The sequence below is a fragment of the Meriones unguiculatus genome, chromosome 10 (genome assembly GCF_030254825.1).
Source record: "Meriones unguiculatus strain TT.TT164.6M chromosome 10, Bangor_MerUng_6.1, whole genome shotgun sequence".
NCBI lineage: Eukaryota > Metazoa > Chordata > Mammalia > Rodentia > Muridae > Meriones > Meriones unguiculatus.
Genome location: NC_083358.1, coordinates 59657283 through 59672091, shown reverse-complemented (window position 1 = coordinate 59672091; position 14809 = coordinate 59657283). Strand labels below are relative to the sequence as shown.

The 14809-nt window shown below is 41.3% G+C and overlaps 1 protein-coding gene across 3 annotated transcripts in view; it reads left to right on the top strand.

The window, feature by feature from the left end:
- Positions 1-14809, top strand: part of Ttll7 (tubulin tyrosine ligase like 7) — a 133100-nt gene that overhangs the window by 96553 nt on the left and 21738 nt on the right. For all 3 annotated transcript variants that reach the window (XM_021647987.2, XM_021647988.2, XM_060392560.1), the window contains exons 18-19: positions 1500-1580; positions 14246-14406. In XM_021647987.2, coding sequence (XP_021503662.1) covers positions 1500-1580; positions 14246-14406 — 242 coding nt within the window. The remainder of the gene's footprint in view (positions 1-1499; positions 1581-14245; positions 14407-14809) is intronic.

Below are 14809 nucleotides of genomic sequence, written 5' to 3'. Positions count from 1 at the left end.
ATCATTCATCAGCCACAGAAGATTGTTTGGGGGTGGGTGGGGTAGAGCGGGTGTGATTTTGTTTTTCCCCAGAAGGCACGGCACCATCTAGTGGTCGTACGTAGAATAAAAACCACAGCTTTCATTAGGTCGCATACAAGAAAAAAGGTTTCCTGCCGCGAAAACCCATAGCGGCATCATATTTTTGTTATTAGATAATTAGAGTAAAGTATCCAAGTGTTTTGCGTTTTGTGGCGATATAAGTTTTCAAAACTGGGAGTCGTGAGCTGTTTGTGAGGGAGCTACTGGTTGTTACAGAAAAAGGAAATTTAGATCGAGTGTGGCATTATGATAAACATGTTTAAAATTTTTATTTGCATTTTTAAAAAACAGTGTGTGTGTGTGTGTATGTGTGTGGGCACACACATACCGAGGCGTCCATGTAGAGGCCACGGTACAGCTCGAGGGAGGCCGTTTTCTCCTACCATCGTGTGTGTCCCAGGGACCGAACGAAGGTCATTTTACTTGGCAGCAAGCACCTGCCCACGTCACCGGCCACATCACCAGCCTGGAAGTGTTTTTGCTTATTTTGATAATGCTTATTTCTAAGAAAAGCCAGTAACTTTGCAGCAGACACCTCATCTTCTGTCTTTTATGATCTGCCATTTTGTTTTCAAATTTATTTATTTTATATTTGTATGAGTTTTTTTGCCTGCGTGTTATGTATGTGCACGTCATGTGTACCCATTGCTCAGAGGTCAAGGAAGGCATCAGAACTCTTAAAACAGGGTTTACAGACAGTTATGTGTTGTCAGCCGGGGCCTGGGAATTGAACCCTGGGTCCTCCACAAGAGGCTCTTAACCACTGAGCCATTACTGTGGCCCCACTAAGCTCTGCTATTTTTTTTTTTATTAGAAAATGAGAGAGTGAAGCTAACATATGTGGCTAATGTGATTCTTCTATAAAGATGATTGTTAGGCTTAGAGAATTAATGAACGTATTTAGTAATCAACGTCAGACATTAGATCCTTTGCTGTATGTCTGCTGTGTTCCAGACTTGAATGTTTGCTACAGTACATATTACCAGGACATTTACTGAGAAATTCTGTAGATACAGAGGTAATACAAAGGAAGGGCTAGTAGAACTCTCATTGGATATGGGCTGACTTTTAATGTATTATTCAATATTCTATTATTATGTGGGTAACACAGCCTGTGAATAAAGATAGAAAAATCTATGGATTGGATTTCTGCCTGAAATGTATGTGTCCAGGGATTTCTGACTTTTATTCACTGAGTGATATTATTCTTACTGAAGAGGAAGAAAAAGCGCTCGGATTTAGGACCTCTGGCTTGCCTACGTCTTTGCAGGTAGCTTTTTATGAATGGTGGGATTTTTATTATAAGTAGATTCATAGCACTTTTACTGCACAAATGAATATGATCTGTGCTAACATGTTCATTTGCTACTTTTAGTGAGCGTTCTAGATTAAATTTGTTAACATCTCTCCCCCAACAGATCATGGATAACTGGAAGCATTATAAAACAAAAGTGGCTTCATATTGGCTCATAAAATTGGACTCCGTAAAACAACGAAAAGTGAGTAACACTCCAGAATCTCTTTGCCCTTTATGCGAGTATTAAGTAAAATGTTCAGTCAAGTTTATTACAATTTTATGTGTGAACATTGATTCGCTCATATCTTCAACAAATATTGCACACCTATTATGTGTTAGACAAGGTTTTAAGTAATAAGGATTTAAAAAAAAGTTCAATTGAGGATGGAGCAGTTTAGTGGTGAAGCTGTCTGCGAGTCAGAGTGGGAGCAGAGGGGGAATCAGAAACGAAGCTCAAGGAGTGGAAATTAGATTGATGTACACGTGGACCAAGAAAGACAATTTCGCTTACTAATCTGTTTACGTGATAATTTGTTTTCATTGGAAAAGTGTTACAGTAGCAGTAAGAGCTGAGTTTGATGGTGAGTCAGAGCACAGATGGCGACTTGATGGGGTATGACAAGATGGGGTTTTTGTTTAGTGCATGAGATGTCATGGGCAGGTCTGAAACAACTTGTAAATCCAATTCGTAATTTTAAAGGACCGAGAACCACCCAAGAGGGAGTAAAGCTGAGGCAGAGAGAACACGGCACAATTAAAGTAGAAGTCTTGTAGGGTCACTGAGGCAAGGACCAGGAAGTAGTCAGCTTGGGCAGTGACAGGATGGGTGGGTTCTGTGGGTCTGTTGTGTGGTTTTAAAAATATTTATTTTAGGGGCTGGAGAGTTGGTTCAGTGGTTGCTCACTGGCTGCTCTTCCAGAGGACCAAGGTTCTATTCCAAACACCCACACAGAGGCTCACAGCCTCCAGTTCCAGGGATATAATACTCTCTGGACTCCAAGGGCTCTGCCTGCACACAGTGCACAGACATACATACAGGTAAAACACCCATACACATAATGTACTAAAACATTAAAAATTAATTTCTTTCACTCTGTGTGCACGAGTGCGTGTGCCTGCGTGTATATGTGTTTACCGCATGTGTTCAGGGCCTTAAGGATGTCAGAAGAGGTGTCTCAGCCCCTGAAACTGAGGTTACAGATACTTGCAAACCTCCATGTGGGTGCTTGAAGCTTAACCCAGGTCCTCTTCATGAGCCAGTGCTCTGAGCCGCTGCGCCATCTCTCCAGCCCCTGTTTTGCTGTGCTTTGATCTTGGATGTGTGTTGTTGGTGTCCTGATGAAGGGCTGATGTTGAGTGTGTTGATGCACATATGAGTGTGAAAGCAGAGCTGAGGTGTGGACTCTACAAGGTGTCTAAAGGAAGGGGGCTGGATGGAACTACATGGAGAGTTTGTAAGAGAGGACTGGGTTTTCTGGGACTGAGCCCAGGGACTCCTGGAGGAATTGGAGAGGTGAGAGGATTCTTTGAAGAGGACTGGAAAGAAACAAGTAGCCCAGTGTTGAGAACTGTAAGAGCTGGGTGTCCCAGAAGCCAAGTAAAGTTGTCTTAGTAACAGACTAAGATGCTGTGCTGGAAGTTGCTGCTAGGGGCTGAGCATCAAGCTGTTTGTTATTTGGGCAAACATGAAGGTTAGTGGTAAGCACAAATTTCTAGGTGTGGTAGGGAGCAAAACTTAACTGGAGGGAATTCAGTTAGTGAATATCGAAAAGGAAAAAGCCATAGTGCAGATACTTTTTCAAGGTGTGGACTATTGAGTTTTTTTTTCCTTCTGCCTTAGAGATGAAGACTCTTCATGTGTGCATTGATGACAGTGGCCTGAGAGTAGAACTGGCATAGAAGGGCAATACTAAGTTCTTGAGTAAACTGAGGTCTGGTTCAGCCAAGAGCAGTTATTATAATCAGAGGGAAGATGAAGGGTCTCAGAGTGTAACATGAAAAGCGAGCGCTGAGGAGACCATAAAAGGCATGTAACAGCTGCTGAGGAGAGTGGGCAGGAATGGCTGGCACTGTATGTGGCCTCTCTAATGGACTGGGCTGTTTTCCAGTATTACCTCAGTAGTGCTAGGGAAGTTCCTGCCTTCCTCCAGGAAGATGAACTGACATTTGGCCATTCTATGACTTCCTGGTAGATTAGATGAAGTTTGACATTAATGAGGTTACAACTTTTACCTGAATAAACTGATGTGAACATTGTCCACCAGCTCACTCAGCAAATTTTACACATTGTCCTGCCATGGGCAGAGGCTGTGTCTCCATTGAGGAGGGTGTATCAGAGATGGCAACAGAGGTAGACTGTTACCCAAATTCTGAGCCCTGAATGCAAAGTTGCTCAGCCGCTGAGTCTGGCCTTCTTCATCATAATGGACCATAAAGCCAGAAAAATGTTCTTCTTCTCTGGGTGTCTTTTGGTCATGTTATTTGGTCACGGCAACAAAAGGTAACTAATACAATGATGTTGAAACATTTGGTTATTTTCCAAGAAAATGACGGGAGCTTATTTCTTATCATACTCAAAATAAATTCCATGTAGGTTACAGTTTGGTTTATAACAAAGGAAAATATTAAGACAAAGAAAATGCAGAAAGATAATTATAATCGTAGAGTGGGGAAACTGTCTTTAAAAAGACCCGACCATAAGGGCTTCAAGGAGAAGCTTGAAAGATTGTTATATATAACTATATAACTATATATAACCAAAGATTGTTATATATAACTATATATATATAACTATATATAACTACATATATGACTATATATATAACTATATATAACTATTACTATAACTATGAAGTCTGGTGTGGCGGCTCTTCCCTATAGTCCCAGCATTTAGGAAGCTGAGGCAGGAAGACTGTGGGAGTTCCAGCCTAATCTGGGCAACAATCTGTAACTGCATCTCAAAGCATCAAAAACCAAAACCAAAGAAAACCTTATAAATGGCAAAAAGACATCTTAAAACAAGTTAAAGGCAAAAAGCAGGAGAGGTTGAACAGGCGGTGGGGGTGGGGGTGGTTGAAGAGGTAGGGTGGAGTGGGGTTTGAGGAAGATATTTAGTGCCCATAAAATGAAGAGTAACAGCAGTAAACCAATCCTTCTTACCAGTCAATCAGCAAAAGACAAACTTTGTACAAACACTAATAAGTACACGGCAAAGTGTATAAAAAGGCTATATAAAGATGATTTAATGGATCTCCAAACAGCCAGTTAGCATGCAAATAGATCCTTGGTCTCACTAATGATGAAGCAATAGCAACTGAAAACTATCATATTGGCAAAAATTAATAAGATGGATAATTCCCACCAGTGGGACTAGCATGGCTAAGAGGGCCTTTGCTCTGCTGTCAGACAGAGTACATTGCTCCAACTCTTCAGAAAGGTCATTCCTGGTACCTTCTAAATTATGGATGTTCATAGCCTTATGACTCAGCAAAACCATCTCTTGCCTTGTGTCCTGCAGATTTTCATCTCCAGTAATAGGAAAGATTTCCATATGTCAACGTTTATAACAGTGCTGTTCATGAAAGTCAACCACAAGAAGCAGCTTGACTGGTTCACAGTGGGTTTGTGGTTAAAAAGACCTGGTACATCCATGCATTGTGTTGCATTTGATTGACGATTATTCTAGAGTAGTCAATTAATTCAGAATAGAGTATTGTAGAATCATGTCAGAGTAGAATATAGAATTCAAGCCTGTGAGTCAGACCTAGGAAACATGTAGTAAAATAGTACAGACACTCCCTGTCAAGGGTGAAGAACAGCAAGTCCAGACTCGGTGCAGCATCCCTGGGAGGTGGCTACCCTCCGCTCTCTGTTCCTTCTTTTGATATACCTGGAGACATTCTGGGCTTAGTGTGACTGGTGGACCCAACAAGTACCACAACCTTAGGAGTAGACCCCAGGGCTAACCATTCCAAGTCCTTAGAGGTCAGGGACAGATGGGCCTAAGCTCTTACCTCTAAAGTTTTGCCTCTTGGCTCTAACAAGCTGTAGATTGGCACTTGGCAGCATTTACCATCCTCAGCTTTGAGCAGTGATGCCTGTCTGGCCCTAGCACCCCAGGTAGAGATGGGCCCCTCTAATCTGTCTCAAAGTGAGTGAGTCTCACTTGTAGCCAGTCACCTGCTGGTTTGCTCCACACTCTTGCTAAACCATGTCAATTCTAGAATGCCTGATAAACCCGGGGTGAGCGTATGATGTGCTTGAAAAGAATACATTCTGTGGATAGAAAGGATTATTCCCTATGTTTAAGGGTCATGCTTACTGGGCTTCGAATTTTAAAAATAAATATAAGCAATTGGTTATGAATTTACTAGCGCATACCTATACCATGATGTCAGCTTCCTCATGCTAACTTACTGTAAGAACACGTGTGCGTTCTTCCATTAAGAGTTGCTCAGAGGCTATTCCAAGGGAGTAAGGAGGTGGTACCAATGTGAGTTCCAGGATCTTTATTTTCAGTTTGTACATCTTTTACTCTCATTTTGAGTTCTCCTTTTGCTTCTTCCTCTGGTCAAATACCATCCTGTGTGGTTTAAGAAATAATAAGATAAATATGATACCCATTCCTGACAAAAGCCTACTAATAATGTCTCATAGTTTATGGCTACCTCAATAGTTATGATCAGTCTCCTGCATGGCTAATTTAATGGACAATTCTATTTTGGGCTAAAGAATTCATGTCTTGGATTTTGGAACTCAAAGAATAAAAAGGGCTTATCTTAATTGGAGAAAATTTGATTTTGCCAAGAGGCCCCTGAACGTGGTTGGGAAGTGTGAGACGGAGGCTGTGAGCAGAAGAGCGGTCCAGGAATCCCACACCTGCAGCTCATTTGTAGCAGTTTTTCTTGCTGTGGCCATGGTTACAGGAACTCCCTTTTCTTTGCTCACCTGTCCTGTTCTTGCTTTTTCAGAACAGTGAGGGGTGAGGCCCCTGGGGAAGAGCAACAGATAAGGGCTCCTGTCAGCTGCCATTTTGTGATGACATTGTCCTCCTGCAGGTCCACTTTCAGTTCTCGCCCATGAGTCTTCGTTTGACTCTAAGTTTTAAGTCATGTAGAACATTCCATCTTTGTAAAAGTAACTATGCTAAATTGATAGCCTTTTCACCCACATCCATGAAAAGTCAAATATAGCCCATGAACACACTTCCTCAGACCAGTCTACAAGGAATGTACTAAGTTTTTCGGGTTTTGTTTGCTTGTTTGTTTTTGTAAACAGAGATTTATTGTTTTAATTAAATTTTAGACTCTTTTCTGCTTAATCCAGAGCATGGAAATTAAGTACCTGAAATGCTTAAAATTTACCTCCAGGAGGAACGAAAGTATTGAAATATCATGTTAAGGATCACTGCGACATGTAATGTGCATAGCTGATTTATCTATATTGTAAATTCAAATATGTAAATAATTTTTCTCTATATTGTCTTTATTTCAAGGTTATTTCTGGTGAAATGAGTAGTAAGTGACTGACAAAACTATGTTCTTTTGACAACAAGAAATCTAATATCATAAGACGGCAAACTGCATTGAAAAGAAAGTTGTATGTGGGGAATGAGAGTCAGTGTCAGGATGTGGAAAGAGGCCCTGGGCTTAGGAAAATACAGATTTGGGCTTGCAATGCTCCTATCTTTATTGAAACTGAATGACTTGATAGACCTTCTCTGAGATCTGTAGCTATAGGCACTGACTGTTTTGTGAGAAAGTGAAACATTGTGTGCACTTGTGTGCAGAATTCTTCTATATAGAATGTGTAGAAATGAGCTATAAATGTGTCATCTTGACTTACCATATTGACCTGTGTCTAACCTGCTGTTATTTCCTCATAAAAGCAGAAAATATATCAGGCAAGAATAAATATAGAAATGTAAGTCAGCTACGGAATATAAAGTTAGATATTATAAAATGCCACTGTTTAGAAAACCAAAGACTTAATTAACGTATTAGAGGTGGATTAATCAGATGCACCATCCTTTCAGCTGTGATAATAGTCAGTCATCTCTGGAGAGCTCTGCACTTTACTCCTCCGGGAGGCAGTTGGAAAATGGGTACAATTAGAAGTTAAGAAGGTTTCTATGTGGAATGCCCAAGAGGGATAACAGGGAGAGATCTGAAGGAGGCAGGAAGAGCCTTTCAGCTATAGCACAGGTCAGACTCATGTGACTGGAAGGAGGTAGACTGATGGAGATGATCACAGACGTGAGTTTTAAGAAAGTGTTGGTCAGGCTGATGGAGAGAGTAGGACAAAAACTACATGTTGGAGGGTTAGCACTAGGTAGAAGTGCTCCCAGTCATGCCTTTCTGGGCTGGAAGGGCCTAGGTAGAACATAGGCAGCAGTTGACCATTGCAGCTGACCCCGAATGGGAGAGCATCGGATGGCCAAACTCTTCAAAACAGGCTGATCTGAGTTGCTGTATCCGTGGCTGTCACACAGGTTGTAGGTTATTTAATTAGACAAGCATCTGTTGGCTGCCAGTTTTGTTGATGAACTCAGCTAGGCGCTGTTGGGGGCTTTGAAAGTTGATTCATGTATTTCTCACTTAAACACGAATTCTTCAGGTATTTATCGAGGGATTGGCACAGCCCCAGTATTTGTATTTCCATTCTAAGGTCCCTGTTGAAATACATATTTATCTCTCTTTTCTGGTTGCAGGACAGTCACATTGCTGATGGTTCATTAGTGTGCTGTGAAATTCAGAGCTTAGATTGCCAAATACAGAGACTCTGACATGCTTCCTCCCTCCCTCCCTTCTTCCCTCCCTTCTTCCCTCCCTCTCTCCCTCCCTCCCTCCCTCTTTCTCTGTGTGTGTTTCTTGGAAATAAAATTATTTGCTATTCTTCACATTTCCCTTAATGAGTATAAACTATAAAGAACTGGCACTCACGAATGAAATACTGAGGAGAGTCCTCAGCAGGTGGAAGTGTAAATAGTTCCTCTTATTTAACATCAGATTGTGGTAAACCTGCAGTTGGGCAGTCTAGCTTTCTGCCAAGAGCTGTGCTTCAGCTGCTCCATAAGAAAAAAAAAAAAATATATATATATATACACACACACGAAGTATGAGTGTGCTGCCGTGTTGATGGGCTGTGAAGAATGCCCAGTTTGCTGAAAAGCACATTCTCTGTTGCCATGTGTAGGCATGAACTAAGATTGGGGTGGTGGTGGAGAGAAAACAGTTATGTTGTCCTATTCTATCTGTGTTTGTTTTAGGGTCTCTAATGGATCCTTGTTTATCAGCTCTTCTTGGTAGCAAATCCCTTTTCACACCGACCATAGCTGCTGCTGCTTGCATTTTGGAGCTGCTGTTTCCCATCTCTGTTGCGTTTGGGATGACAGGGTAGGCTGTTCTGAGTGGTTCGTTTCGTGTCAGCAAATACTGCCTTTACCCTATAGCCACAGAGGCTGCATCATTAGTGCAGCACACGGTGAATTTAATGTTGCTTCGAAACTGTCTTCACCTTTTGCCATCATTTTAATTTAGGACCAACTGCTCAGCCATATGGAGCAGTTTGTCATTCAGCATCTGCAGTTGCAAAATATGGATTTATCTGTGTGCTTTATGCCTTCAGATGTGCTATATTTCATAAACAGACAAATCTTTTCACTTTATTAACGTTGCCACTCACTGAATTTTCCATTTACTTTTCCCACAGAGAGCTTAATGTTGGATTGGGATGCTTTGAAGAGTCATAAAGAAATGATGCTTAGTTCTATATGTTAGCTTCTCTTGGGCCCCCAGATAAGCACAAGGACACCTTGCTGGCCATTTATCATCATACTTCACAAATTATTCAACATTTGTCCTGGAAGTGTAACGTAATGGCTAGAGGCTTCTATAGCTTACACAAGCTCTGGTTTCGATCCCTGGCTGGAGATGGTATCATGTACCTGTAACCCCAGTCCTCAGGCAGGAGGTTCCTAAGTTCACTGTTTTCCTCAAATCTATGACAAGCTTAAGGCCAGTGTGGTATAGCAGAGAGCACACCTCTCACAACAAACAAGAGCAAAAACCCCAAACAACAGCAACAAAAACCCTCTTCAACTTCTATCCATATTCCCTAACAAGCGCATACCAGGAATTCAAAAGTATATCACAAATAGAATAAGGAACAGGTTTTTCTCACCCTGGACTGGGTCTGACTTCTGGCTTTCAGGCTCTCTGCCCTCCTGTGGGTATTTCAGTGGGTAATTTGTTAAAGGTGCAACCGTCTCTGCCTTATCCACATAGCCTTTAAGCAATCCAGACCAAATCCAGTGGACACAAAGGAGGAGGTGTCTAGCACACTTGTGTGCACAGTGATTTCACCTACCTTCCCAAATGTCACTTGTTAGGATGGATCTGAGTCCAAGAAGAGACGGTTGGGATTTGTCTTCCCGGCTTTTACTGTTGGCTTTTGAGAAGACAAAACTGTGGTAGCATTTGGACAGGCGCGAGGTCTGTGCTGTCGGTAATCTCAGTCAAGTTGCTCTCTGTTCTGGGCATGATCTATCACTTATAAGATCTAAAATGTCTTAGGAACTTCAGATTTTACTGAAGAATTTGATGGCGATGCCTAGCTTGCTTGAGCTCACTTTTTGACTGTGATCTGACAGGAAATAACGTATTATTTCTCTACCTTGCTTTGACTATTTTCATCTTTTCCCAAAGATACATTAATGTGAATGATTATAGATTCCAGACTCAGGGGTTTTGGAAAGGGACCTTGGACCAACAGTACTTATTCCGTGTTTTTGTTTGGGGATTTAAGGATTTAATATATGCAGATGTGCCTAGAATAAATCTAAACTCTGTTTTTTTTTTTTTTTTTTTAAGCTCATCTGCATGAGTTTTACTTGGTAAGCAGTCAGTATGTGGAAGACCTTGTCCTAAGGTCTCTGACTGGCTGACCAGACAGAGACTGCTCTTGTTAGCAGGAAGCTGTTGTGAGGTTTCAGAACCCTGAAGGAGAAGTGTGTGGGTTCTTTTCTTTTAAACTATGGAAGTAGGTCTTTCTAACCCATCCCCTCTCCTAATACCAGAGCTTGGCTTCAGGGCATACTTCTTGCAAACTAAAAGCAAGGAGAATCAGAGTGCCCAATGATGTTCTGTAGAAAGGAACAAGCATCTACCTTCACCCAGGTCTAAGAAGGCTCTCCTGGCCTCTGGGGCTTATGTAGCCCTTATTCTGTCTGGTCTGTAGGTTTCCCTCTCCCCCCAATCCATGTCCATATTGGTGGAAATGTTAGTTGTGGAATGGAAGCTTTCTCAAGCCCCACGTCCCTTGCTTATAAGCATATGTGGATTAGGATATTAGACTATCATGCTCTTAACATTCCTCCTAGACTAAGAATAAAATACATGTAAACTCTTTTTTTTTAATTTAATTTTTCTTTTTAGTTACACTTTGTTAACTCTGTGTCCCCGCTGTATCCCGCTCCCTCATTCCCTCCCCAACCCCACCCTCCCTCCCTGGTCTCCTCCCTGCCCCTTTCCAAGTCCACTGATAGGGAGGACCTCCTCCCCTTTCATTTGGCCCTGTTTTATCAGGTATCTTCAGGGCTGGCTGTAGAGTCCTCCTCTGTGACCTAACAGGACTGCTCCTCCCCTGGGCGGGGGGAGGGGGGGAGTCAAGGAGCCTGACCTTGAGATTCTGTTAGAAATAGTCCTTGTTCCCCTTACTTTGGAAAACTATTTGGTTACTGAGCTACCACGGGCCACATCTGAGCAGAAGTTCTAGGTTATATCCATAGATGGTCCTTGGTTGAGTGTCAGTCTCAGAAAAGACCCTGTGCCGGATATATTTGTTCCTTGTAGAGCTCCTATCCTTTCCATATCATACTAACTCCCCTTCTTTCATATGATTCCCTGCACTCTGCCGAGGGTTTGGTTATGAGTCTTAGTGTCTGCTTTGAAATACTGCTAGGTAGAGTCTTTCAAATGTCATTTGCGGTAGATTCCTGTCATACCTTAAATGCACATCCCATTTGTCTTTCTAAATGAGGATTGATCATCTTCGCCCGTGTCCACTTTCTTGATTATCTTCTTTAGGTGTGTAGATTTCATTAACATGTAGACTCTTAAGTAGTATCCTTTGCACAATGCTTGGCTGAGTGCAGGCAGCTAATCTAGTCTGGTTACCCTTCAGTTTGGTTCTTACAAATGACGTGATCACCAGGGGCTATATTTAAAAATGAAGCAATGAATACATTCTTAATCTCAAATGCCTTTTCATTTGAAAGATGAATAAGTCTCTTATAATATAATGCAAAAACTAAGAACTCCACAAGGAGAACAATAGAGCCAAAATACGTGGGCTGGGGGGGGGCTGCAGGGGGGGCTGCAGAGACTGATAGTCCAACTAAGAACAATGCATGGAGAGAACCTAGACCTCCTGTTTAATGGAGCCCTTTGGCCATTCAGCTCCCAAGTGGGACCCTAGTAAGGGGTACAGGGAATCTGCCTGACATGAATTCAGTGATCACTTCCTCCTGGGGGTTATAGCCTTGCCAGGCCACAGAGGAAGATGATGCAGCCAGCCTTGATGAGACCTGATAAGCTAGGGTCAGATAGAAGGGGAGGAGGTCCTCCCCTATTAAGGGACTAGGGAAAGGACATAGGGGAAGAAGAGGGAGGGTGGGTGGGACTGGGAGGAGATGAGGAAGGGTCTGCAGTGGGGATACAAAGTGAATAATTTGTAACAAATAAATATATAAATAAAATTAAATAAAAATATTAAAACTGAAAAAATACTAGTTGCAGGGTAATGTTTAAATCCTGAGTGTTAATAACATTTTAAAAATTTTGGTTATTTTATATTACTTATATTTATCCTTGAGATTAACTTATGATAACCTGCAATTAACTAAATTTTTATTCTTTCATTCTTGAATTATGATTTTTGCCCCATTGTATTATTTACCAATACACTGACAGAAAGTGGAAAGGAAAATTGAGAAATGATTTAAATTTTTGTCATGTTTCTGTTAGTGTTATTCTTATATTGCGCCCTTCAGTTACGAGTCCTGCTTTCTGCATTAAATATTGCAAAGTATTTAATGAATAGCTTAAATGAAATTTAAAACAGCATAAATTAAATCAATGCTTGATATGAATATGATATCAGTATTACTGTGAATAATTCATATGAAAGTGTTTTTTTTAATCCTCGTTGTAATTAAGGAGTCATTATCCAGGATTGTGTCTGTCGTGAACTGCTTTCCTGTGGGACACAGTCTCTCTCTCCTCTTCCCTGTGCTTGTGTGACACAGCTCAGCAAAGGCAGGATGTGCATGTCTGTCCCCAATTCACAGTAATGGAAACAGGACACAGGAAGCTCGCACACTTCACTGTGAGGACCTGTAGCTGCTCTGGTATTCTGCCAGAATGGATATTTGCTTGAAATGGAACTTGGTCATTAGCAGCTAATGTCACTTAGTATTTAGGGAGCGCCTACACAAGCAAATGAGTGGCACTCCTCTTTCCATTCGTGCTTATTCCTGTAGAGAACAATTCTGTCCTTCCAATTATTTTTGAATATGACCTCGTAATTGCTTATGTTTATCGCACAGATCTTCTTCCTCTTTTGTGAAATGCTTGTTAATATTTTTTTGTCTTCAGTTATTTGCATGATTTCTTTTGGATTTTAACATGTTCTTGATATTCATTTCTTGTTGGCTATGTATGTTTGAATATATCTTTTCCTTTGTAATTTGATCCTTTCTTTTTTCTTTTATAGTATCTGTGTACACATGTGTGTGCGTGTGTGTTATGTATGTGTGTGTGTTATATACTTTGTTTACATCTGTATAGACATACTCCTGGGGACCAGAGGCCAACATCAGCAGTCTTCCTTGAATTCTCTTCAGCTTATTTTTAATCAATTTTTTCATTTACTATGATTACATGTGTGTTTGGAGGATGCTTCGCTGCTGTGCACATGTAGAGATTAGAGAGAAGCTTGTGGAATGGGTTCTTTGCTTCCACTTCATGGGAATTCCAGGAGGTGAACGTGGTCAGCAGACTTCCAAAGCTGGCAAGCACCTTCCCTACTCAGCCACCTAACCCTCCAGCCTGTGGCTTTTGAGAAAGATCCTCTCACTGAACTCAGAGTCTAGGCTGCCTGGCCAGTGAGTTCCAGGGATCTTTCTGCCCCTGTCTCTCCACTACTGAGATCACAAATGTACCATGACGCCTGGCTTTATTATTTATTTTATATCTCCAATGACTTTAGGTTCTTTATATTAATATGGTCGTGATGTTATGCAACCTACATAATTTTTTCTCACCCAAGGTCTAAAAGGTATTTGCTCATTGACGCCTTAATGTTTTATTTTTAACACTTGACATATCAATCCTCCTAGAGATGGGATTTGTGTTCTTTTTCATAAAGCATTTACTTTATGGTCTCCACTTGCTTTAGCACTCCAGCAGCAGCACTTTAACAAGTGCATTGCTCTGTCATTCTGTAATCCTCCTACTGTTTTCCTCTCCATCCTCTTCCTCCTCCCCCATCCTCTCCTCCCCCCAGTACCTCCTCCTCTCTTTTCCTTCTCCTTCCTTCTCTCCTTCTCTTTCCTCTCCTCTCCTCCTCCCTTGTCCTTTCTTCTTGCACATACTCATCTCTTACATTAAAGCTAGCATGGTGGTACATGCCCATAATATGAACATTTGGGAGGCGGAAGCAGGAGACTCGGGAACTCAAAGCCAGCTTCAGTGACAGTAATTTCTTGGTCAGTCTGAGATGACACACATCTTTCCTTGAAAAGAGGCATCTTTGAACTTTAGACTCATGTTTGCATACATAGATTTCAAGCACTTGTTTTCCCACTAGGTTTTGGAAATAGTAAAATCAAGTATCCGTACAATTCTTCCGAGAATCTGGAGGGTCCCCGACGCTGAAGATCTGAGTTTGTACAGGATTTTCAACCGAGTGTTTAATCGCTTACTCTGGAGTCATGGCCAAGGACTGTGGAGCTGTTTCTGTGATTCAGGGTAAGTTGAAGTCATTTATTTTATGTTGCTGCAATTTTAACTATTTTACTATTTAGTCATAAAGGTAGACTAAAAAAAGTAGTCATGTATCTTTAATAATAGTCCTTTAAAATGTGATTTTTTTTTTACTACATATAATTGTAATACTCAAGGATAATTTATATCAATCAAGTTGATTTGGATAAGTCAACAGTGAGCTCTGGGTTAAATGTGAGACCCTCTTTCCAACAGTAAGATGGAGAGCAATCAAAAAAGCCCACCGACATTAAACTCTGCCCTCCGTGCACACACACAGGAACACTTGCAGGGCAAGTGCACACACACAGAATATACATGCCATACGCATACAACTCAATACACCCCATACACATACATGCACAGAAATACATCACACTATACACAT